Source organism: Lactuca sativa, chromosome 6 (genome assembly GCF_002870075.4).
Source record: "Lactuca sativa cultivar Salinas chromosome 6, Lsat_Salinas_v11, whole genome shotgun sequence".
NCBI lineage: Eukaryota > Viridiplantae > Streptophyta > Magnoliopsida > Asterales > Asteraceae > Lactuca > Lactuca sativa.
This window is the reverse complement of record NC_056628.2, coordinates 76073417-76098562: the sequence shown is the minus strand read 5'-3', so window position 1 is coordinate 76098562 and position 25146 is coordinate 76073417. Positions and strand designations below refer to the sequence as shown.

At 37.2% G+C, this 25146-nt stretch overlaps 1 protein-coding gene and 1 pseudogene across 1 annotated transcript; one reads left to right on the top strand and one right to left on the bottom strand.

Annotated features, from left to right (window-relative positions):
- Positions 1–7636: 7636 nt before the first annotated feature.
- LOC111890230 (uncharacterized) lies at positions 7637–8744 on the bottom strand. The gene has a single exon (XM_023886386.3). It carries the CDS (start codon positions 8741–8743, stop codon positions 7814–7816), a length of 930 nt encoding a protein of 309 aa, XP_023742154.1. The 5' UTR covers position 8744; the 3' UTR covers positions 7637–7813.
- Positions 8745–9718: 974 nt separating this feature from the next.
- The window catches only part of LOC111890126 (uncharacterized), an 82428-nt pseudogene continuing 67000 nt past the window's right edge, over positions 9719–25146 (top strand).

The window sequence follows — 25146 nt, the reverse complement described above, 5'->3', positions numbered from 1 at the left end:
TCCCGAAGAGATCGCTGCCTTTGAGGCCCACGAGCGTGATGCCACGAAAGTCTATTGCATCATGCTAGTGATAATGACTTCTGAACTCCAAAAGTCCTATGAGGACATTTATCCCTCTGAGATGCATCAAGACTTGCTGGACTGGTACCACCAAAGTGCGAGACAAGAGAGGTATGAGATCATCACTTCGATGATCACTACCCGAATGGGTAGTGAAGAGTCCCTTACCGCTCATTTACAAATGATGCATAGATATGTTGATCGCCTTCTCAAGTTGGATGTTAACTTTGATGAAGAGTTGGCGATTGACATCGTCCTTCACCCCTTGCCTCCCTGCTACAACCAGTTCCGCATGACCTACCATATGAATAAGGAAGAGGTCACCTTGAGCAAACTTCAAGGCTTGCTTAGGATTGCTGAGAGAAATCTCAAGGATAATTATGTTGTATCAAATCCCGCTCACACCGCTGCCCTTGTTTTGGCAATTAGGCAAGGGAGGGGTAAGAAGAGGAAGGCTCCCTCAAAGAGCAACCACAAGGGTAAACCCCAAAATGGTACCTCTTCTAGTGGAACCAAAGTTGGTTCTGCTAAACCCAACTCTAACCCGAAGGAGGCAGAGTGCCACCACTGCCACAAAATAGGCCATTAGAAAAGAAACTACCCAGAATATCTGCAGACCATCAAGAATGGAAAGATCAAGCCATCTTACGTGGGTATTTACACAATTAAATCTAATGATTCATCACATTCCATTTCTTGGGTACTTGATACAGGATGTGGTTTTCACATTTGTTCTGATTTGCACGGCCTAAGAAGAGATAGGGATGTGGAGCATGGGAATATAAATTTGATCATGGGGAACATAAGATCGTCGCCTGTCACCAAGATCGGAATTTACTCTTTAGTGCTTAATAGTAGATTAGGATTAGATTTAAAAAATTGTTGCTATTCGCCAGATATGGCAAGAAACATCATTTCATGGTTTATATAGACAAGGTTCTAAATATTCATTTGATAATGAAAAGGGTTCTATTAATGCTTATCTTAATAGTGTATTTTATTTTGAAGCATTACCTTGTAATGGAATATATTAAACTGTGATGGTTGTAGACAAATTAGGAAATGATGTGTTATGTGTTGATTCATCCAATGGTTTGGATAAAGCATGCTTGTGGCATTGTCGTCTTGGACATGTCAACAAGAAACGCATAGCCCAACTCCAAAAGGATGGAATGTTGGAGTCATTCGACCTTAGGGACGATGACGTGTGCGAGTATTGCTTACTTGGAAAGATGACCAATTCACCCTATACTGGAACTTGTGAGAGGGCTGAGGGTCTATTGGATCTCATACACACCGATGTGTGTGGGCCCTTTACATCAACCACAAGGGATGCGAGCCGCTTCTATGTGACTTTTACCGATGATTATAGTAGATATGGGTATATGTACTTAATCAAGCACAAGTCAGAAACCTTTGAAAAGTTCAAAAAGTTTAAACAAGAAGTGGACAATCAATTGGGCAGGAAAATCAAGATGCTTCGATCTGATCGAGGAGGAGACTACCTAAGTCTTGAATTCTACGACTATCTTAAGGAATGCGGAATCGTTTCGCAATTGACACCACCTAGGACACCGCAGTTGAACGGTGTGGCCGAGAGGCGTAATCGAACCTTGTTAGATATGGTTCGTTCCATGATGAGTCGTGCTTCACTACCTATCTCATTTTGGGGGTACGCCTTAGAGACTGTCGCCCATATCCTTAACTTAGTCCCTACAAAGAAGGTTGCCAAAACACCTCACGAGATGTGGATAAGGAAGGCTCCCTCGTTGGCACATATAAAGGTTTGGGGTTGTGAGGATTTCTTACGATGGGAGACTCACGACAAGCTCGAACCTCATAGTGAGCAGTGTATTTTCATCGGCTACCCGCTGAAATACTTTAGATATCTCTTCTATAGACCGAGTGACAATGTTGTCTTTGTTGCAAGGAGAGGGGTTTTCTGAGAGCGAGAACTCATAAGCCAAGGGGACAGTGGGAGGCAAATCAATCTTGAAGAGATTCAAGAGCCAAGTGATGAAGGAACCTCAAACACTGGCACTCAACCCGAGGAGGAAACTCTGGTTGAACCGATTGACGAGTCACTACCACTTAGACATTCCGAAAGAGTTAGAGTTCAACCCCAGTTATATGGTTTTCATATTACAACAGAAGGGGACAGGTATATTAGTGATAGTATGCTAATAAATTTGGACGAACCTAATAGCTATAGCCTATAAGGAAGCCATGGCAGGCCCGGAGTCTACAAAATGGAAAAAGGCGATGGACAGTGAGATTCAGTCCATGTACGACAACCAAGTTTGGAATTTGGTTGACCATGTGCCTGGACGTAAGACCGTCGGATGCAAGTGGATCTTCAAGAAGAAGACAGATATGGATGATAATGTGCACACATATAAGGCGCGATTGGTCGCGAAGGGTGTCACTCAAACTCCCAGAGTTGATTATGATGAAACCTTCTCACCGGTTGCCAAAATAAAGTCTATTAGGGTGATGCTGGCCATTGCTGCATTTCATGATTATGAAATATGGAAAATGGATGTCAACACCGCTTTCCTTAATGGGAAGTTGGTTGAGGATGTTTACATGGATCAACCAGAGGGTTATGTCAATGCGAAGTATCCCAATAGAGTGTCCAAGCTTGAGAAGTCGATTTATGGACTCAAGCAAGCGTCTCGCAGATGGAATCTTTGCTTCGATGAGAAAGTCAAAGAGTTTGGGTTTCTACGAAGCGAGGATGAATCGTGTGTATATGTCAAAGCCAGTGGGAGTATAATTAGATTCCTCGTATTGTATGTCGATTACATACTGCTCATAGGAAACAACATCCCAACACTGTAAGAGGTTAAGTCCTGGATCGGAAAGTGCTTCGCTATGAAGGACCTCGGAGAGGCTTCCTATATTTTGGGAATAAGGATAGTGAGAGACAGAAGTAAGAGACTAATAGGACTTAGTCAAAATACTTACTTGTAGAAGGTACTAAAACGTTTTAGTGTGGAGAATTCAAAGAAATGGGAGTTACCGATCCAAAGTAATGCCAAGTTGAGTAAGACTCAGTGCCCGAGTACCGAAGTCGAGATAGAAGAAATAAGCCGAGTACCATACGCTTCCGCAGTTGGCTCGATTATGTATGTTATGACTTGTACTCGCCCTGATGTGGCCTTCGCTTTGAGTATGGTCAATAGATATCAATTGAACGTTGGCAAAGCGCATTGGACCGTAGTCAAGAACATTCTTAAGCACCTTCGGAGGACCAAGGAATGGTTTCTAGTCCTCGGAGGGAGTGATAACTTAAAGATGCGAGGGTATAGTGACGCTAGTTTTCAGACCGAAAGAGACAACTACCGTTCGCAGTCGGGCTGGGTCTTTACCCTTAATGGAGGAGCAGTGACTTGGAAAAGTTCCAAGCAAGAGACAATAGCTGATTCAACGTGGGAATCAAAGTATATTGCAGCGAGCGAAGCATCTAAGGAGGCATATGGTTGAAGAACTTCATTGGAGACCTTGGAGTTATGCCAACCATAAAGGAGCCAATGGAAATTTTCTGTGATAATGAAGGAGCGGTTGCCTTGACCAAGGAACCGAGGGATCACGGCAGATCTCAACATATCGACAAAAAATATTATTTTATTCGACATCGGGTGGAAGAAGGACTCCTCGTAATAAAGAAGGTATTGTCAGAGGATAACCCAACAGATCTACTTACGAAGGGACTGAGCAGGGTTAAACACTTGCAGCACCCTAGGAGCATCGGGCTGAAGGACGATATTAGTTTAGATTAGATAGTTTAGAAACATGTAATAGATAAACTATAATTGACATTCGATGATTAAATAAAAGAGTATTATTTAGTAATGTTACTGTCTTATGTTAATTGTTTACCTATTGTTTCATTTTTACATGTTTTGACTTTTGGAGTAATAATAATTATTCGAACCGTCCACAGTCGTTCCTATCTTGGAAGTAGGTATGAATGAAGACTGTCATGAATTGGTGTGTAGATTGTCTAAAATGTATTAGAGATAGCAAAAGGTTGCTACAACGTTCATGAGTGCTTATGAGTTTGATTTGAGCATTGGAATAAACCCTCGCTTGCTGGAATCACTTCATGGAATTTATCTCGAGTGATCGCAAGACGATAATATCATATGGTCTTAAAACCTAGATATATGGTTTATTGTTTGGTAATTAGTTATGTATTGATAATGCGAAAATACATCAGTAACTCGATGTTATAAAACGCATTGTTGTGTATGATTGGTTAGTGAATAATAAATGCATATAAGTCGAAGTTTATCTGTTCCTTTTATCCTAAGAGGGTAAAAGCGATATCAGGGCCCCTCGATGATTTGGTTTGACTTATGTGTCGGGCCCGGTCAAGACTGAATTGATGTGTTCAATTAAGTTCTATGTCAAACGAATCAGAGATCGAGAAATAGACTGTTGGACGAATAGTATGACTATGTTCCATGTAATTGTCCACACGATATCTAGAACAAAGGGCTATCCAACCCCTTATCTAAATGATAGGTTACTGATAAGATCAGAGTTCGACAGTGTCTTTGAGAGCTACGATTGCTAATCGGATTATGCTTACATTTATAGTTACTAGACTTATCCAAGTAGGAGACTGTTGGATTAGTGTCCCCGCCCACCAAAAAAAAACTCAACACTTCAACCCACATCACTATTTGGCATTTATTGTAATTAAATATTCATGTTTTGTAATTCATTAATTATTTAACTTTTTTTTTTTCAGAAAACATCATAACTTATAATGGTACAAGTAAAATTCCACTATGTATTATTTTTCTTATTATAATATATTTTTTATGATATAAGACTATAAACTCACGTAGAGATAAATTACCATACTTTGTTCAAAGCGTTTATTATTATTATTATTATTATTATTATTATATATATATATATATATATATATATATATATATATATATATATATATATATATATATATATAAAAGTAGGTTAATGCGAAAACATAAATATTTTATAAAATTGCGAACATATTTTATCTTATAAAAATAAAACATATGTACCTTAGAAATTAAATTTATTAGCAATAAATTAAAGATAATAAATTTATATTGGAGGGTATTAGGGTAATATAGATTTAAAGGTGGTTTTAACAACCAATTTTTTTTACGTCGTAAACCATTTATATATATATATATATATATATATATATATATATATATATATATATATATATATATATATATATATATATATATATATTAAAGAACAAGGAGGAAGAAATTCAAATATTTTAGTTTTATAATTAACGTGTAAAATTTTTAATAGTTATTAGCTAGTTATAAAAAAAAAAATAAAAAATAAGGGAGGGGGAACAGCCCCTCCTGTCCTATAGAAGATGTCAAATGAAGAAAATGGAGCACATAATTGACATTAGGTTTTGATGATTAATATATTAATACTACTCATCGAGTTAAAATTAAATATCAAATGAAGAAGATGGAGCATATAGGTGACATTGAGTTTTGATGATTAATATACTAACATTGATGGAGTAAGACCATCCACACGCGTGTAACGCCACTTATCTTTCAAAGTTGTCACATCAGTTTTGCAATAACCATTTATATTAATGAAATATCAATACTTTTTCATAATGAGACCCATTGTCATATCAACAACCATTTTATATATTTTTAATAAAATTTATTTATATATTCTTAAATATTAATAACTAATAATTATTTAGTAACAAATTAACATAAAATACAATTATTTAGTGATACAAACAATTATTTAGTAACAAATTTGATTTTATAAAGTTGATACAATGATCTTTAAAATAATTTCGAAATCATATATACTAGTAGAAACAAATATTGAATATTCACGTCAAGATTGTAGCTATAATTTAATAAAGGCTTAAAGTAGTTTTTTTTATAAAAATAATATAATAATATTAAAATGACCCACAAATTACTTTTGCACGTCTTTTAAAGTGTGAAAGACCAAGTCCAACGTGGCATTCAATTTGGTTTTGCAAAGCCCGTTGTGGATGCTCTAAGGTAGTGTTTGTTTTTTGTCTGCAGATCTGTGTGGTCTCTTTTGTCTGTGTCGTGCAGACAATGTGCAGACATTAGCTTTCGTAGACTTTTTGTTTCTTTGAAGACTGTAGATTTAAAAATGTTTGCGCGCCCTCTTCTTGGCGCAGATGTGAATCAGAGTCTTCTAACATCTTCAAACATCTTTTAGCCTAAAAAAACATACATATCTTTATATTTTTTTAAGTTTTTTTTTTTTTTTAATTTATATTTTTTCCAACTTTATTAATGATAAACAATTCGAAAAACAAAATTACAAAACTTTAAAAAAACATTCGACAATACAAACATGATATTTTTGACAAATTTAAAAATAAAGATTTATTACAATAATAGTCGTTAAAGTTGTTTATATAAATATGAAAAAAAAAATCATAATATATTCTTATATTTTTTTTTTTGCCAAATTTTGTAAAATATTATTTAATACAATATCGTCAATTTCTCGAGAAAAAATATTTATGGTACGTTTTTAATGGATTTAATTGAAAAAAATCGTAGTTTATTTCCATCAATTTATGTATCAAATTCTTTGATAACTAATTATAATGTTTAGTTATAACTTTGCAACCAAAGTTGTTAGTTTTTATCAAATATATACATTAATTAATACCATTTTTATTTTTATTTTTTATACAATAATACATAAAATTGATCTAAATTCATTAATTATTTATAACAAAGTTATAAAAATATTAAAAAATCACTTTGAAGTTTAAAAAGATCAGTTTATTTAGATTTCAGTTTATTTTAGTAGTCCGCAGATGATAAAAAAACAAACAATTTTTTTTTCAGACTGCAAACGTTTGGTTCACCTCTTCTACTGCAGAGGTCTACAGATGTAATCTGCAGACTGCAGATGTTTTGTCTCAGAAAAAACAAACATCACCTAAGTGTGGGCACAACATCGGTTTGCCCACCTACTTTTTTGCTCCGATTTAAGGTCCCTTATTAATTTTTCTCTAACAAATTAATTTTTTAAAGTGATAGTTTTTTATAACCTTAATAAAAGACAGATATAAAGAACCAACACGGAAGCAAATAAAACCAACAATGAGAATTTGCGTTTACACGAATTGTTATATTTAAAAAAGAAAAAAAAATTGAACTCGACAAACATCTTTATTACTGCTAAACAACATTTAAAGGCCCGTAAAATTACCATATCAACATTAATTTGACATGTCGCATAATCAACTTTTGAATTTATATTTTTTATAAACTACTGTTACAACACCTATAACTATTAACTTTATAAATTTTGTCACATCATACTTTTTATTTTATGCAGCTTTATCAATTTATCAATTTTTCTTGCGATACATTAAAGTTACAAAGACCAATAAAACATTACCAAAACCAATTTAAAATATTTATTCAAAAACTAGACTTATCATTTGATTTGTAGATCCTCTTACTATTCCATCAACGTTTTGAAGGTTTATCAAAAGCTCGTCTATTTCATGGTGGAATTTATTGATAATAATATTTGATTTTTTGTATGTATTTATATAAAAAAGGAGGTTTAAAGTGTATATTTGTCCTACATAGCCTTGAAGGTATAACCCTGTCTATTTTTTCTATGGATCTTACATAAGAGATACCGTAAAATTGACCAATTCAGAGCTTCTTTTTTATTCATATTCCTTATATATCTACTCTTCCATGTCAACGGGAGAAAAAGATTTCTTCATTACAAGAAAGCTCTGTGATTCACAGAGTTTCCTTTGAGCCTCAATATTTTCATGAACTTTTTCAAGATCGTACGTTGTTACTGATTGATAATCCACATTGCCCGCATAGATTTTATGTATAGCCAAGTAAATCAATACAGCAAAGATTGTCACCCATATTAGATACCAGCAAAACTGAAAATTCACCAACGATTTCGCCCGTTCTAAGGCTTCTTCTCCATGGCACCGGACAACATGGTGACCAACTTCCAGGTTTAAGAAACAACCTTTAGGAATCAAGCTTCTAGTCCAAAGCATGAAACCCATGACAATGAGCCAGAGACCTTGGAAGAGTACGCTAATGGACCTTATGAAGCTAACTATGAAGCTTTTCTGGTAGCCAATGCCCATAAGGGTAGTGATAAAAGAGATGAGAATTAGTATCTGTAGAAGCATATGGTACTGTCCTTCGACACCCTTGTGATCAGCTGAGTGGAAGTGGAAGAGGAGGAGTTGTTGCCCAAAGGCAATACCTTCAATTAAATGAGTCAATTCGTATTGCGCTATGGGTACAAACTTATCTAGTAGTATCCCAAAGGCACCATAGACCAAAAAGGCCAGGGAGATTAATGAGTGCTCAAAGGTGTGTAGATGGTTGGAAGGAATGGTTCCATCGGTATCAAACGGCTGGTGGCGATTTGGTCCAATAAATAGCTCCATAACTATGAACATGGAACAACCTACCATGATGACGTAAAGCTCCAAATACCGTATCTTGGTGGAGGGAAACCATGGTAAAGAATGATAGGTTTTGGGGTTTTGAACATGAAGTTTGATATGGTTGAGAAGGTGCCAAAAACCCTTGAGAAGAAACCAAAACCCGGGTGCCAAATGTCCCACCAAAGATCCCATGTGTAAGTGTTAGTTTGTCTGTGTCTTAGGTGTGTATGTGTGAGGGAAATATGTGAATGGAGATAATTGAAAAGAATGCTTAAAGGTGAGCGGAATTTGATAGAGAGAAAAGGGGTTTTAAAGGTTGTTGGATGCAAAAATTTTAAAGATTATTCTAAACTTTTATTTATTTATTTATTTATTTGGAATAAGAAGACATCCCATGTGGAGGATGACGTACTGTGTGTTTGGCAACACTTTTAATATGAAGTGAAGCTGTTTTCAATACTCTCACAATAAAAAACCTTTAACAACATTTTTACCTTTGAACTGCAAAGATTTATTTTGTTTTTCATCATATAAGAGCATCATTTTTCATCATTTAGTAAAGGGTGTTGATCCGTATACAACGGTTTTTAATCATACATAACAATTTATATTTTATATGTTTGTACTGTATAACTCCATAAAAAACAAATTGTGCTGTGCTTTAGTAAAATACTTTATTGTGCCAATTACAATTGGCAAGCACCGCTAGAATATGATTTAATTTTGCCGTAGTTAATTTAATTATCACATAATATTTTGTTTCTAATCTAGGACAAATATTAATTTCTAATCCGGAACTAATTTGTACGAAAATGAAATTACTACACATAAATATATAAAAATGACATACATATGCAATAAAGGCTTCAAATACATAAAAAAAAAAGTACATATAGTTAAAATTGGCGTTAGATATTTAATCAATTGAAACAAAATATGCATGATAGATATGCATATGTATCACTTGAGTAGGAACATACTTGGGAAATATATATGCATACATGTAAGTTGATGGAACATGTAAGACACATACATGACCAATAATAACATGTTTCCTAACAAAGTTTAAGTTGATTTCCACATTCTTGGTATCTTCATGTTGTACCAGGTTAGAAGATAAATAAATGTCACTCATATTATGACAAAACACAATCGTAGCTTTAGACAATGGAGAAGACATCAGAAGATTGTGAAGCCATAAAGCTTCAAGGACTACATTACCCACCACATGGTACTCAGCTTTAGCTGAGGATCGAAAAACTACATGTTGATGTTTGGAGGACCAAGAAACTACATTGTCATCAATGTTGGTGATTTGTTGTCATCAATATTATTTAAGTGTAATGGGATTACTTTGTTGACCAAAGGTGATATTGATAAATATTAAACAAGGAAGGTGTGGAGTATACAGTTGTTTAAGTTTGATCAAGTTTTCAAAGTACACTGTCATTTATGAGTGAAGCCCTAAACGAACAGGGGTCCGGGGGCAGCACCCCTGGGAGCGGAGTCCAAGGGGCGGTAGCCCCTGGCGGGGTCCAAGGGGCAGAGCCCCTGGCTGGGGTCGAGCTGACCCTTATCCAAAAAATGCATCAGAAAAAGATCGTATGTTGCTATATAAAAAGAATGCATCATAAAATCGTATTTTCAGAGAATTAACCATTGTTTGACCCTTATCCAAACTTCCGTTTTATGTCAGTTTTTACAGTTTATGACAGTTTGAAACTGTCATATGACAGTTTTCAGACAAAGATCATAAATTCGGTTTTGGTCTCATTTTCTGGTACATACGAAATTATCATCAAAGCATTCTAAATTCTTGTCTCTCTGAGTCTTATCCGATTAAAGAATATTCGGAGTACCATCCAAATGCTTTAATCTGAAAGTGTTTTACACAATTCTCATAATTCCAAGCCTTTAGTAGAACTCCAAATAAAAGGAGTTAGAATACTCCTTATGAACTTTTGTATAAAAAGGTACCAAATTTGAGTTATCTCAAAGTTTGGGGTCGTAGAGCAGTTATAGGGCTCACTGAACCCAAAAGGAAAACGTTGGGTGAGAGAGGTATAGATTGTATCTTTATTGGATATGCTGAGCATTCCAAAGCATATAGATTCTATGTTTTAGAATCTAATGACTATGTGTCTGTAAACACAGTGATAGAGTCAAGAGATGCTATTTTTGATGAAGAAAGATTTACATCTATACCTAGACCAAGGGACATGATTCATCAATCTTTCAGCAAGAGTGCTACTCAAGCTGAGGATGTTTCTGGTGGTGCAAGTTCTGTACCCGAACCTAGGAAAAGCACCAGATCTAGAAAAGCTAAGTCTTTTGGATCTGATTTTCAACTATATTTAGTTGAAGGAACAAGGAATGAGACTATTTCTCAACATCAATATTGTTTTAATATTAAAGAGGATCCAAAGACTTTCAGTGAAGCTATGGATTCTAGGGATGTACATTTATGGAAAGAGGCAATTCATGATGAGATTGATTCTATCATGCATAACAATACTTGGGTATTGGCTGATTTACCTCCTTGTTGCAAGGCATTAGGATGTAAATGGATCCTCAAAAGAAAAATGAAGGTGGATGGCACAATAGATAAGTATAAAGCCAGATTGGTTATACAAGGCTTTAGACAAAAGGAAGGCATTGATTTCTTTGATACTTATGCTCCTGTTGCCAGAATTTCTACTATTAGATTATTATTAGCTCTTGCAGCTACACATAATCTTATGATTCACCAAATAGATGTGAAAACTTCATTCTTGAATGGTGACTTAGATGAGGAAATATACATGAAACAACCTGAAGGGTTTGTGATGCCTGGAAATGAACACAAAGTGTGCAAGTTGAAGAAATCAGTATATGGTTTGAAACAAGCACCAAAACAATGGCATAAAAAGTTTGATGATGTTGTCTTGTCTAATGGTTTTGCATTAAACTAAGCTGACAAGTGTGTATATAGCAAATTTGATACTTCTGATAAAAGAGTCATGATTTTCTTATATGTAGATGATATGTTGATTTTTGGTACTGATTTAGAAGAAGTTGATAAAACCAAGAAATTCTTATCATCTAGTTTTGATATGAAAGACATGGGGGAGGCTGAAGTAATTCTTGGTATAAGAATTAGAAAAGGAAACAATGGGATTTCAATTTCCCAATCTCATTATATTGAGAAGATATTGAAAAAGTTTAACTTTGAGAATTGTTCTCCTGTTAGCACTCCTATAGATCCTAGTCTTAAGCTTCTACCTAATAAAGGATCTCCAGTGTCTCAACTAGAATACTCAAGGGCTATTGGTTGTCTAATATATGCCATGATTAGTACTAGGCCTGATATAGCATATGCTGTGGGAAGGCTTAATAGATATAATAGTAATCCTAGTTCACATCATTGGCAAGCCGTGAGTAGAGTATTCAAGTACTTAAAAGGGACCATGAATTATGGTTTAACTTATAGTGGATATCCTTTTGTTTTAGAAGGTTATTCAAATGCCAACTGGATTAACAACTTAGAGGATCACTCCTCTACTAGTGGTTGGGTGTTTCTTCTTGGAGGAGGTGCCATTTCTTGGGCATCTAAGAAACAAACTTGTATTACTAACTCAACCATGGAGTCTAAATTTGTTGCTTTGTTTGCTGTTGGTAAAGAAGCTGAGTGGCTATGGAATTTGATTTATGAAATTCCATTATGGCCCAAACCGATATCTACCATTTCTAACAGATGTGATAGTGCTGCAACCTTGGCTAAGGCTTATAGTCAAGTATACAATGGAAAGTCTAGACATTTAGGTGTTAGACATAGCATGATTATTGGTGTGATATCTATGGAGTTTGTAAGAACTCAGTTGAATTTAGCCAATCATCTAACCAAAGGGTTAGCAAGAGATCATGTGCACAAGGCGGCTGTCGGGATGGGTTTAAAGTCCACATAAAATATTTTATATTGAGATACCCAATTCCCATCTAATGTGATATTAGATGTTGAATTCAATGTGGAAAGTTTGATATTTGAAGATTGGAACACATTATTATCATCATCCCAAGGTATGTGTTCAGTACTGCAAGTAAAGGACGTTGAATTTATATTCTTAATAGTTCTTTTGAAAAATTGCATTTGCAGGTTCAAGAATAAAAGGACTACCTATATAAGCATGAAGTTTAGCTGCTTCAAGAAGTTAGGACTTGGCTTTGATATGCTTATTGAAGGATGGGACACAAGCTAGTAAAATATAGTGTCAAGTTAGAACTTATGAGAATGTAAATTGTTGTCCGTATTATCTTCATGTATTCATTATGGATAGAAAGGGTTCAATCCTTAGTAACACCCTGATATTCGAATATTTGGATTGTGTAATATACTAAGGTGAAATTCAATCGTAACGATATTTCATTTATGCATCAGTTTGTTGGTGTTATGTTTCATTTTAAATTAATCAAGATTACACTTAAATGGGGGAGGTTTGTTGGTGATTTGTTGTCATCAATATTATTTAAGTGTAATGGGATTTCTTTGTTGACCAAAGGTGATCTTGATAAATATTAAACAAGTAAGGAAGGTGTGGAGTACACGCTTGTTTAAGTTTGATCAAGCTTTCAAAGTACACTATCATTTAGGGGCAAAGCCCCTAAACGAACGGGGGTCCGGGGGCAGGGCCCTTAGAGCGGGGTCTAAGGGGCGGCAGCCCCTGGCGGGGTCCAAGGGGCAGAACCCCTGGTTGGGGTCGAGCTGACCCTTATCCAAAAAATGCATCAGAAAAAGATCGTATGTTGCTATATAAAAAAATGCATCAGAAAATCGTATTTTCATAGAATTGACCATTCTTTGACCCTTATCCAAACTTCCGTTTTATGTCAGTTTTTACAGTTTATGACAGTTTGAAACTGTCATATGACAGTTTGAAACTTTCATATGACAGTTTTCAGACAAAGATCATAAATTCGGTTTTCGTCTCATTTTCTGATACATACGAAATTATCATCAAAGCATTCTAAATTCTTGTCTCTCTGAGTCTTATCCGATTAAAGAATACTGGGAGTACCACCCAAATGCTTTAATCAGAAAGTGTTTTACACAATTCTTAGAATTCCAAGCCTTACTATACCCCAATTTTTAACAATCAAGATAACACAAAACTCATATAGGTGGAACAATGAGTATGAGGACAACCAGGCCAATCCACATCAGGATACGAGACCAAACGATCAATAGTGGATGGTGGAACAACGAGTATGAGGATAACCAGGCCACAAACTCATATAGTAAAATATACTATCGTTCTTCATATTTCATGCAACTTTGTTGTATTTTAAGTTAGTGGGCCATAAACAAAATATGAACCCATACATGAAAACGTAAATGCGAATTCATTCTGAAAGAATGTTATTGCCGACGTTAATGATGAATTTAATTAGTTTCCATAAAAAAAACTATAATTATGGATATCATTTAATATACATACAATTATGGAAATCATTTTATATCTATCTTTATTTAATTAAAAAATTATTTAATTTTACTAAATTCATATTGGTGAATTGTAACACACACTAAATGTAAGAAACACATGAACCTAGTTTACATATATATATATATATATATATATATATATATATATATATATATATATATATATATATATATATATATATATATGGCTTAGGGAATATGTGGTTGTCATGTACCTAAGCTTATATATAAAACCCTTCAAACAATATAGTTTTGATCCATTTATATCCAAACTAATCGTAATATTTCTTTTACTATTCTTCCTTAATCATGTGACTTACTACATCGATCAAATTTATGTTCTTTTGTCACAACTAGAAACTTTTGTGCCTTGTAACTACAACACTTATGCCAATTATGAATCAAAGACATGAAAGCATTTATGATGCTTACTCTATGACAACAAAATTTCAATCAAACACTTCATACAAGCATTGCAAATAGTCAACAAGCAATTGGAAACCTTAGAAAATCCTTGTTTAAGTCCATTATGGATTAGGATTTCCTTATTGGGCCCAATGGGCCAATAAACTTCCAATTGGACTATCTTGGGCTTAGAACTCTTAAAGGGGCTCTAATTGGACCCACTTCCATTTGTTTCAATATTTTGGGCCATATTGGGCCTAGAATGAAATAAATTAATTTAATGAACCATATTGGGCCATAATTAACTTAATTTAGCCTTCATGGGTCATAAAAATCATATTTATAATTATTTGGACCAAAAATCACTCAACGTAACCATGAAAATTGGGCTTTAACATACAAGGCCCAATCCTCATCTTTTCTCCCTAAATCTCGGCCCAAGCCCAACCAAAGAAGGAGAGTTGACTTTCCTATGCCACCTCATATTTGTCCATAGGATTCCCATGCACCATCTCATGTTTTCATGCAAATCAATTCAAGAACCTCTCTTCTCTCCTCTCTCTTCTTGCTCTCGGCCGAAACCAAACACACACACACACACAATTCATTCAAAATTCTCTCAAAGAAACTCTCTCTCCATTCTCTCCAAATTTTTGAGATATAAGGGGTGTTCAAGGGATTTCTTCCATAAAAATCATCATTCAAGTAAGTTGGTGCTTAAATCTATGATCTAACTCACTTCTTTTCATCAAAAATCATCTCTTAATCCATTCAAGTTCATGATCTTGCATCTTAGAACCCACTAAGTCGAGATCCATCCAAGGAACTTGCTAGGGCAGCAAATAGCACCAAACTTTTCCAAATCTTCTTCAAAACCAATCCACTACTCAAGGTGAGCTTCATACCCATTTCTTTTTGAGTTTTATGAGTTTTTATGGGGGAGAATACAAGTAATGTGTAGATCTATGTGTAAATGTATGCTATGTGTGATTTGATGCATGTTTGTGTGTGATATCATGTGTTGTGATGAAAATGTTATCCAAAAAGTATGTAAAAACCGAGATCTAAAACATAGGGAAGGAAATAAACATAACTTAAACTATTTTTCCCTAATAAAGTCAAGAAAAATAACTCATATGGTTACGATGAACATGCTTGAACATAAAACCCATTTTTGGGCTTAAATTGTTAAAAATGCAAAACTAAGGGCCCAAACCGACAAATTATAGTTTCTGGAGGGTCAAAAGAGTCCAAACAGTTTCTATAATAATTTTTCTAAAACAAAACATTTTTTAAGGACTAAAAATGTAAATTTTACACTTAATGGGCTAAACTTGGGCTTTTCGGCCCAATAAGCCTCAATATGCGAGATTTTCAAGTTTGAGGGGCTGAAAAGGAAGATTTATGTAAAAAAAGGGATTTGAAGTGTATTAAAACTATTTCAATGGTCAAAAATGCTTTTCAAATTCAAAACGGACCAAAAATGTAAAATTTTTCTCTTTTGGGCCAAAACTGTAAGATTTGCGAAATTGAGGGTTTTAACCGAGAAAACATTATTCTGAAAGGACTAAAGCTGTTTACAAAACAAAATTTGGTTAAAAATGTCTTTTCAACAAGTTATGATACCAAAGTGTCAAGAAAAATGGTTTAAGGACTAAAGTGGAAATTCTTTTATATAAAGGACTACAAGTGCTAACTTTATAAAAGAAGGGTTGTGAAAAGGTAAAAATCTTACTTTTAATCAAATAAATCCCTAAGAAAAAATACGAGATCCACGACTACCGGCGAAACGTAATAACGAATACACATTCAACAACCAATATCGTTACCAAACGAATTGATTCGGTCTCGAATCAATAACATAACAAAAATCAAATAACCGTAGTACTTCAATAAACACACGACAACTTCGAGGAGTCAATATTCAATCTTTGGGCTTGAAAGTTTCAAATCGTGCTTGTTGGGCCTTGCTAGCCCAATAACATGATCTTTGGGCCCGAAGGGGACGTGCCTACATGTTAATGGGCCTTCTATGACCTAATTCCATGTAAAAGGACTTTAATAGCTCTATTGTGTTGTTGGGCCCCAAGAGTCCATTAGTACTGCTAGCGAAGTCGAGAAGTCAAATGCGAGTCGGGCCAAGTGCCTTTCGCATTCCCGATAGCCTTGAATGACTTATGGAAACAAAGGAGGCTTCTTACCCTCCTTTCTCCTCGGTTGTGGGGCTATGAGAAACCGAGTAAGCAGATTCGTGACGTTAAACAAGAGAAGTCAGGGTGGTTGGATTATGTGAGTAGTATGGACGATGCCTCAAGGATCGTTCATAAATTGTAGTTATAAACTAGTCATTTTCAATAATGCGTGATTGTAACAACTCACAACCCTTAATTAATCCAATGTCACCTGGGTAATCAAAAACAATCGTCGTATCGGTATAACAATAAACAAGTCATGTAATTTACGCATTGGAAAAACATCGGGTTTTCCCGTGGAGTTCAACATTTTAACCTACGTGATGTATACAAAGTTCAACAATTATTCATGTTTTCAAAATCGACAAGCATACTTACGGATCTTCACACTTTTTATAAACAATACTCTTTTTAGAAAATATCGGATTTTCTGGGTTTTCAAACTTCACAAAAATCATTTTCCATAACATTACTTATGAACTCACCAACATTTCATATGTTGACTGATTTCAAAATAACTTGTATTCTCAGGTAACAGGTAAACAGAAGAATATGTATCAAGTTATATCATGGTGTTTTGCTTAGATTAATGATCAAACGGTTTATGTTATGAAATTGTAATGTTTAAAACAATGTACTGAATGTAAACAATATCGGTTGTAATATTTCAATGCATGGTGATGAATGATGTTATGATTCATGTATAATCATTGTGATGGTATTCAATTAAGTCACAAGAGCCCTTGGACGTTTACGCCGTTTGGTTCGGGGGTGTGACAGGTTGGTATCAGAGCTCTGTTTATAGTGAACTAGCATATCTAACCACACATTGATATGCAACTATAAACCAAAATAGGGACTAACACAACTCTAAACAAAACAAGTAAAACATAACAATAAAAAATCCTTGGTTGTATTAGGAAAAAGAACATAACACCGAACCAAACAAGATAATGCCAGTATCTCGGTTAAGCCAGGACTGTTCTAGTCATATCAAGGAGTGGATGTAGCCTGATCAACTACATTCCCTCCAAGGTATAACTATCACACGTCCTGAGGAGATCGTGATAGCTAGGGAACCTAAAAACATACCCCTTTACCTCCAAGAAGAGAACATTCGTTTAGTCAATTCAATAGTTGTAGAGTCATAGGAGTAACGATAGTTTATTCATATACCTTCTCCCAGTCTTCATGGAGGGAGAGCAGCAGGGTATTCAGTTCCATCAAGTCTTAGTGGCTCACGGGATGCTTGAAGATGGACCTGAAGGGAATCAAGGGGAAGCACACGACGTCGGTCCTGACGAATACACGGACACCGACTATGAGTTCGAGGAGGCCGATGATGACGTAAAGGAAGGACAAGACTCCGGCAAAGATCAGGCCACGTCGTTTGTTAGCGAGGCGCAGCAGGACCACCCCGCCCCACCAGTGAACCCTGCAAGGGAGAATCGCTCCCCCGAAGCTGAGATTGCCGCCCTGCGGCAACAGCTGTTCGCCATGGAAGCACGTGCAGTGCGAGCTGAGCATGAGAGGGATGAGGTCATTGGTGACATGACGGAGATGGCTTAGTTGTTGGCTCAACACTTCGGCATATGATCTCACCCCCTATCTTAGGATACTCCGTGGAGTACTAGGGATAGTAGTATCAGTCTTTAGTACTATGTCATTAGGATCTATGCTATGTACCCCGACTCTATGTTTAAGTGACTACACTACTCATAGAGCCATTATGATGTCGAACTAGTATCACTTATGTATGCTCTTACGAGAAAAATTTTCATGTATCAAATACGGATAATATTAGTAAAATTTTCTTTTATGTTTTACTTTGACGTTGTAATCTGCTATGTGTCACATATCCATGACTGTGTGCCAAATTGTGAAAGTACATAGGTTCGTGCCTCACACCTAGCTTATTGGATCACACTCTCACAAAAAGCACAGACACTCAACATCTTTCTGTTCCATGACAAAAAGATGCCTCGACGACCCACCCGCAGAAACCCTGAGCCAAACCCTCCCGAGTTCAACTCTGTTGCTTTTCAGGCAGCGGTGTCGGTTGCGGTTACCGCGGCTATGGCCCAAATTCACCAAGGGAACAATGGAGGAGTCAACGGACCAGGCACCGGAAGTTCGAACAACGGGACGAATCAAGGACCTACCAAAACATGTTCCTACAAATACTTCACCAACACCAAACCGCAAACCTTTAACGGCACTGGAGGAATGATCACCCTAAAACGATGGATCGAGAAGGTGGAATCGGTATTCGAGATATGCGATTGCCCTGAAGAGATGAAGGTGAAGTTTGCCGCATGCACTTTCGTTGACCAAGCGCTCACTTGATGGAACGGACACGTGGAAGCCATGACACTTCCCGTAGCCAATTCCATGCCATGGGCAGAAATGAAAGAAATGCTGATGGCCAAATACTGCCCTCGTGGTGAAATTCAGAAAATGGAACAAGAGCTGTGGAATCTCACTGTCTGGAATGCTGATATAGATGCCTACATATCAAGGTTTAGCGAAGTATCTCTGTTATGCCCTGGTATGATTACCTCAGAGGGTAAGAAGATCGAGCGATTCGTCTGGGGACTAACCTCCCCGATCCAAGGAAACGTGATAGCTGCAAATCCCGAAACTTTCGACAGTGCTAAGAGATTGGCCAAGAAGCTGTATGACCACAACAACAAAAAGGGTGAGAAGCCAGTGGAGACCGAAGTTAAGAAGGAAAATGATAGCAAGAAGGAGAAGAATAACAAGAGGAAGGGACGTCAAGGCTCCGAATCATCCAAGAAGCAGCAAACAGTGGCAGTTAATGTTGCAACCACGCAAGTTCCGTCCACACCACATGCTCTAGCCTCAGCTGCTCCGAGTGCTCCTAGACCTTATTCTGGTAATCTTCTCAAGTGCAACAAGTGCGGTCTCCATCACAATGGAGAATGCAGAGAGATGCAGTGCACCAGCTGCAATCGAAAGGGGCACACGGCAAGGTACTGCAGGACTTACCCTCCTCAGAATCAACAACAGGGAAGCAACAACAACAATAACCGCAACAACAACATCACCAACACCAGCGGCAACAAGCAGGACCTAGCCACACCTGCTATGGATGTGGAAGGACTGGGCATTTCCGTCGAAATTGCCCTAACAACAACAATCCTTGAAATGGAGGAACAGGAAGGGTGCTGACCATGGGTCAGGGGGAGGCGATTCTGGATCCCGCTGTTGTTACCGGTATGTTTCCCCTAAACCACACTTATGCATGCATCCTATTTGACACCGGAGCGGAGCGAAGTTTTGTGAGCAATAAGTTTAAACATTTGTTAAAACAACAACCCCAGAAGCTCAATGAAACCTTTACGGTGGAAATGGCCAATGGGAAAACCGAATCCACTAGGGAAATCTACATCGGATGTACCCTAAATCTAAATCAACACGTCTTTCGAATAGACTTAATGCCTGTTTCCATTAGGAGTTTCGATGTGATTATTAGCATGGACTGGTTAAGCCCCCACCATGCTGAAATTATGTGTCACGAGAAGGCCGTTCGCCTTCACCTTCCCAATCACGAAACCCTAGTTATTTACGGAGACAAACCTAGCACGAACCTTCGCCTCATCTCGTGCATCCAGGCACAGAAGCATCTGCGAAAGAACGATTTGACATTCCTGGCTCACATAGTGGATAAAACCAAGGAAGAGGTTAGCATTCAAGACATTCCAGTAGCACGTGAATTCCCAGATGTATTTCTTGAAGATCTTCCTGGAGTACCCCCAGAGAGACAAGTTGAATTCCGAATTGATCTTGTTCCAGGAGCAACTCCCCTCGCTAAATCGCCTTACCGACTAGCTCCTGCTGAGATGCAGGAACTGTCCAGCCAACTCAGCGAACTCCTGGGCAAAGGATTCATCCGACCTAGCTACTCTCCATGAGGAGATTTAGTCCTCTTTGTCAAAAAGAAGGACAGATCTTTTAGGATGTGCATCAATTACACGGAGCTAAACAAACTCACTATCAAAAATCGCTATCCACTCCCACGAATCGACGATCTATTCGACCAGCTCTAAGGAGCTAGTTACTTCTCTAAGATAGATCTACGATTTGGATACCATCAACTCAAGGTCCGGGAAGAGGATATACCCAAAACCGCTTTCCGAACTCGTTACGGACATTATGAATTTGTCGTAATGCCCTTCGGTCTAACGAATGCCCCTACCGCATTTATGGACCTAATGAACCGAATCTGTCGACCATTCCTCGACAACTTTGTTATCGTTTTCATTGACGACATTCTAGTCTATTCCCGAAGCGAAGAAGAGCACGGCCAACATCTCCGACAAATCCTGGAAACCCTGCGGACGGAGAAACTATACGCAAAACTCTCCAAGTGTGAGTTCTGGCTTCGTAGCGTGAACTTCTTAGGTCATGTTGTTAGTCGGTCAAATCCGTTGAAGGATGGGCAGTTCCGACGACACCCACAGAAATTCGCCAATTCTTAGGCCTAGCAGGCTACTATAGGAGGTTCATTCAGAACTTCTCTAAGATCGCCAAGCCACTTACCTCGCTTACAAAAAAGGGCATACCATTCAAATGGACGGACAAACAAGAAGTTGCATTCCGAACTCTGAAGCAAGCACTCTGTAGTGCCCCGGTACTATCTCTACCAGAGGGAACAGAAGATTTCATGGTCTACTGTGACGCGTCAAATCAGGGTTTAGGTTGCGTTCTCATGCAGCACGGAAAGGTGATAGCTTACGCCTCCCGCCAACTAAAGACACACGAAGTGAACTATACAACCCACGATCTGGAATTGGGAGCAGTGGTCTTCTCTCTGAAGATTTGGAGGCATTATCTCTATGGTACGAAGTACACCATCTTCACGGACCACAAGAGTCTCCAACATATCCTGAATAAAAAAGAGTTGAATATGAGACAAAGAAGATGGGTTGAACTATTAAACGATTATGAGTGCGAAATCAAGTACCACCCAGGAAAGGCTAATGTGGTAGTCGATGCCTTGAGCCGGAAAGAGTACTCTAATCGTCGTGTAAAAACTCTCTCAATAACCATCTAATCTCACCTAGCCACTCAGATCAAGGTAGCCCAGTCAGATGCCATGAAGACGGAAAACAGAGCAAGCGAAGCATTACGCAGAATGGAGAAGAATCTAGAGGTAAAAGAGGACGGAGTATACTATTTCATGAACCGTATTTGGGTCCCTAAACTTGGAGGATTTAGGGAGGTAGTCATGAATGAAGCTCATAAGACGCGATACTCCATCCATCCAGGTTCGGAAAAAATGTACTTGGATATTAAACAACATTATTGGTGGCCTAACATGAAGGCAAAAATTGCCACATATGTCAGTAAGTCCCTTACTTGCGCCAAAGTAAAGGTGGAATACTAGAAGCCCTCAGGTTTATTACAGCAACCAGTAATCCCCGAGTGGAAATGGGAAGGGATTTCTATGGACTTTGTGATCAAGCTACCCAAGACGTCAGATGGATTAGACACTATATGGGTAATAGTTGACCGACTGACGAAATCCGCCCATTTCCTGCCAATAAAAGAATCCTACAAGATGGAGAGACTGACATGAATATACATCCGAGAAATCGTGAGGCTTCACGGAGTACCAGTGTCTGTCATCTCAAATAGCGATAGTAGGTTCACTTCATGTTTTTGGCAATCACTTCAGAAAGCACTTGGAACCCATCTCGACATGAGCACCGCTTATCACCCACAAACGGACGGTCAAAGCGAATGAACCATCCAGACGCTCGAAGACATGCTTCGCGCATGTGTGATAGACTTTGGGAAGTCTTGGGATACCCACTTACCCTTAGTTGAATTCTCGTATAACAACAGTTACCATTCGAGCATCAAAGTCGCTCCTTTCGAAGCGCTATATGGACGTAAGTATAGATCACCATTGTGTTGGGCTGAGGTGGGCGACACCCAACTAGCAAAGGAACTAGCATCGGACAAGGCGTTAACGGGACCGGAGATCATACGTGAAACAACAGAAAAGATAGTTCAAATCAGAGCTCGACTACAAGCCTCGCGCGACCGACAAAAGAGCTACGCTAATAAACGGCGAAATCCCTTAGAGTTTCAGGTTGGGGATCGAGTACTGTTAAGAGTTTCACCTTGGAAAGGGGTCATTCGTTTCGGAAAACGGGGAAAACTGAACCCACAATACATTGGACCTTTCGAGATCGTTGCCCGAATAGGTCCAGTGGCGTACAAACTACATCTACCCGCTGAGCTCAGCAGTGTACACCATGTGTTCCATGTTTCCAATCTAAAGAAGTGCCTATCAGATGAAACTCTCGTCATTCCCCTTGACGAAATTGAAATCAATGAGAATCTCCTGTTCGTGGAAGAACCAGTCGAAATCATGGACAGGGAGGTGAAGCGTACTAAGCAAAGTCGCATCCCGATCGTGAAAGTACGGTGGAACACAAAGCGTGGGCCAGAATTCACGTGGGAACGCGAAGACCAAATGAAGCAAAAGTACCCTCATCTATTCTAGCATTCTCAGATCTAGCTTTCAAAAGAATTTCGGGGCGAAATTCCCTCTAACGGGGGGATGATGTCACAACTAGAAATTTTTGTGCCTTGTAACTACAACACTTATGCCAATTATGAATTAAAGACATGAAAGCATGTATGATACTTACTCTATGACAACAAAATTTCAATCAAACACTTCATACAAGCATTACAAATAGTCAACAAGCAATTGGAAACCTTAGAAAATCCTTGTTTAACGATTAGGATTTCCTTATTGGGCCCAATGGGCCCATAAGCTTCCAATTGGACTATCTTGGGCTTAGAACTCTTAAATGAGCTCTAATTGGACCCACTTCCATTTGTTTCAATATTTTGGGCCATATTGGGCCTAGAATGAAATAAATTAATTTAATGAACCATATTGGGCCATAATTAACTTAATTTAGCCTTCATGGGTCACAAAAATCACATTTATAATTATTTGGACCAAAAATCACTCAACATAACCATGAAAATTGGGCTTTAGCATACAAGGCCCAATCCTCATCTTTTCTCCCCAAATTTCGGCCCAAGCCCAACCAAAGAAGGAGAGTTGACTTTCCTATGCCACCTCATATTTGTCTATAGGATTCCCATGCACCATCTCATGTTTTCATGCAAATCAATTCAAGAACCACTCTTCTCTCCTCTCTTTTCTTGCTCTCGGCCGAAACCAAACACACACACACACAATTCATTCAAAATTCTCTCAAAGAAACTCTCTCTCCATTCTCTCCAAATTTTCGAGATCTAAGGGGTGTTCAAGGGATTTCTTCCATAAAAATCATCATTCAAGTAAGTTGGTGCTTAAATCTATGATCTAACTCACTTCTTTTCATCAAAATTAAACTCTTAATCCATTCAAGTTCATGATCTTGCATCTTAGAACCCACTAAGTCGAGATCCATCCAAGGAACTTGCTAAGGCTGCAAATAGCACCAAACTTCTCCAAATCTTCTTCAAAACCGATCCACAACTCAAGGTGAGCTTCATACCCCTTTCTTTTTGATTTTTATGAGTTTTTATGAGGGAGAATACAAGTAAATGTGTAGATCTATGTGTAAATGTATGCTATGTGTGATTTGATGCATGTTTGTGTGTGATATCATGTGTTGTGATGAAAATGTTATCCAAAAAGTATGTAAAAACCGAGATCTAAAACATAGGGAAGGAAATAAACATAAATTAAACTATTTTACCCTAATCAAGTCAAGAAAAATAACTCATATGGTTAGGATGAACATGCTTGAACATAAAACCCATTTTTGGGCTTAAATTGTTAAAAATGCAAAACTAAGGGCCCAAACCGACAAATTATAGTTTCTAGAGGGTCAAAAGTGTCCAAACAGTTTCTATAATAATTTTCTGAAACAAAACATTTTTGAAGGACTAAAAATCTAAATTTTACACTTAATGGGCTAAACTTGGCCTTTTCGGCCCAATAAGCCTCAATATGCGAGATTTTCAAGTTTGAGGGGCTAAAAAGGAAGATTTCTGTAAAACAGGGGATTTGAAGTGTATTAAAACTATTTCAATGGTCAAAAATGCTTTTCAAATTCAAAACGGACCAAAAATGTAAAATTTTTCACTTTTGGGCCAAAACTGTAAGATTTGCGAAATTGAGGGTTTTAACCGAGAAAACATTATTCTGAAAGGACTAAAGCTGTTTACAAAACAAAATTTGGTTAAAAATGTCTTTTCAACAAGTTATGATACCAAAGTGTCAAGAAAAATGGTTTAAGGACTAAAGTGGAAATTCTTTTATATAAAGGACTACAAGTGCTAACTTTATAAAAGAAGGGTTGTGAAAAGGTAAAAATCTTACTTTTAATCAAATAAATCCCTAAGAAAAAATACGAGATCCACGACTACCGGCAAAACGTAATAACGAATACACATTCAACAACCAATATCGTTACCAAACGAATTGATTCGGTCTCGAATCAATAACATAACAAAAA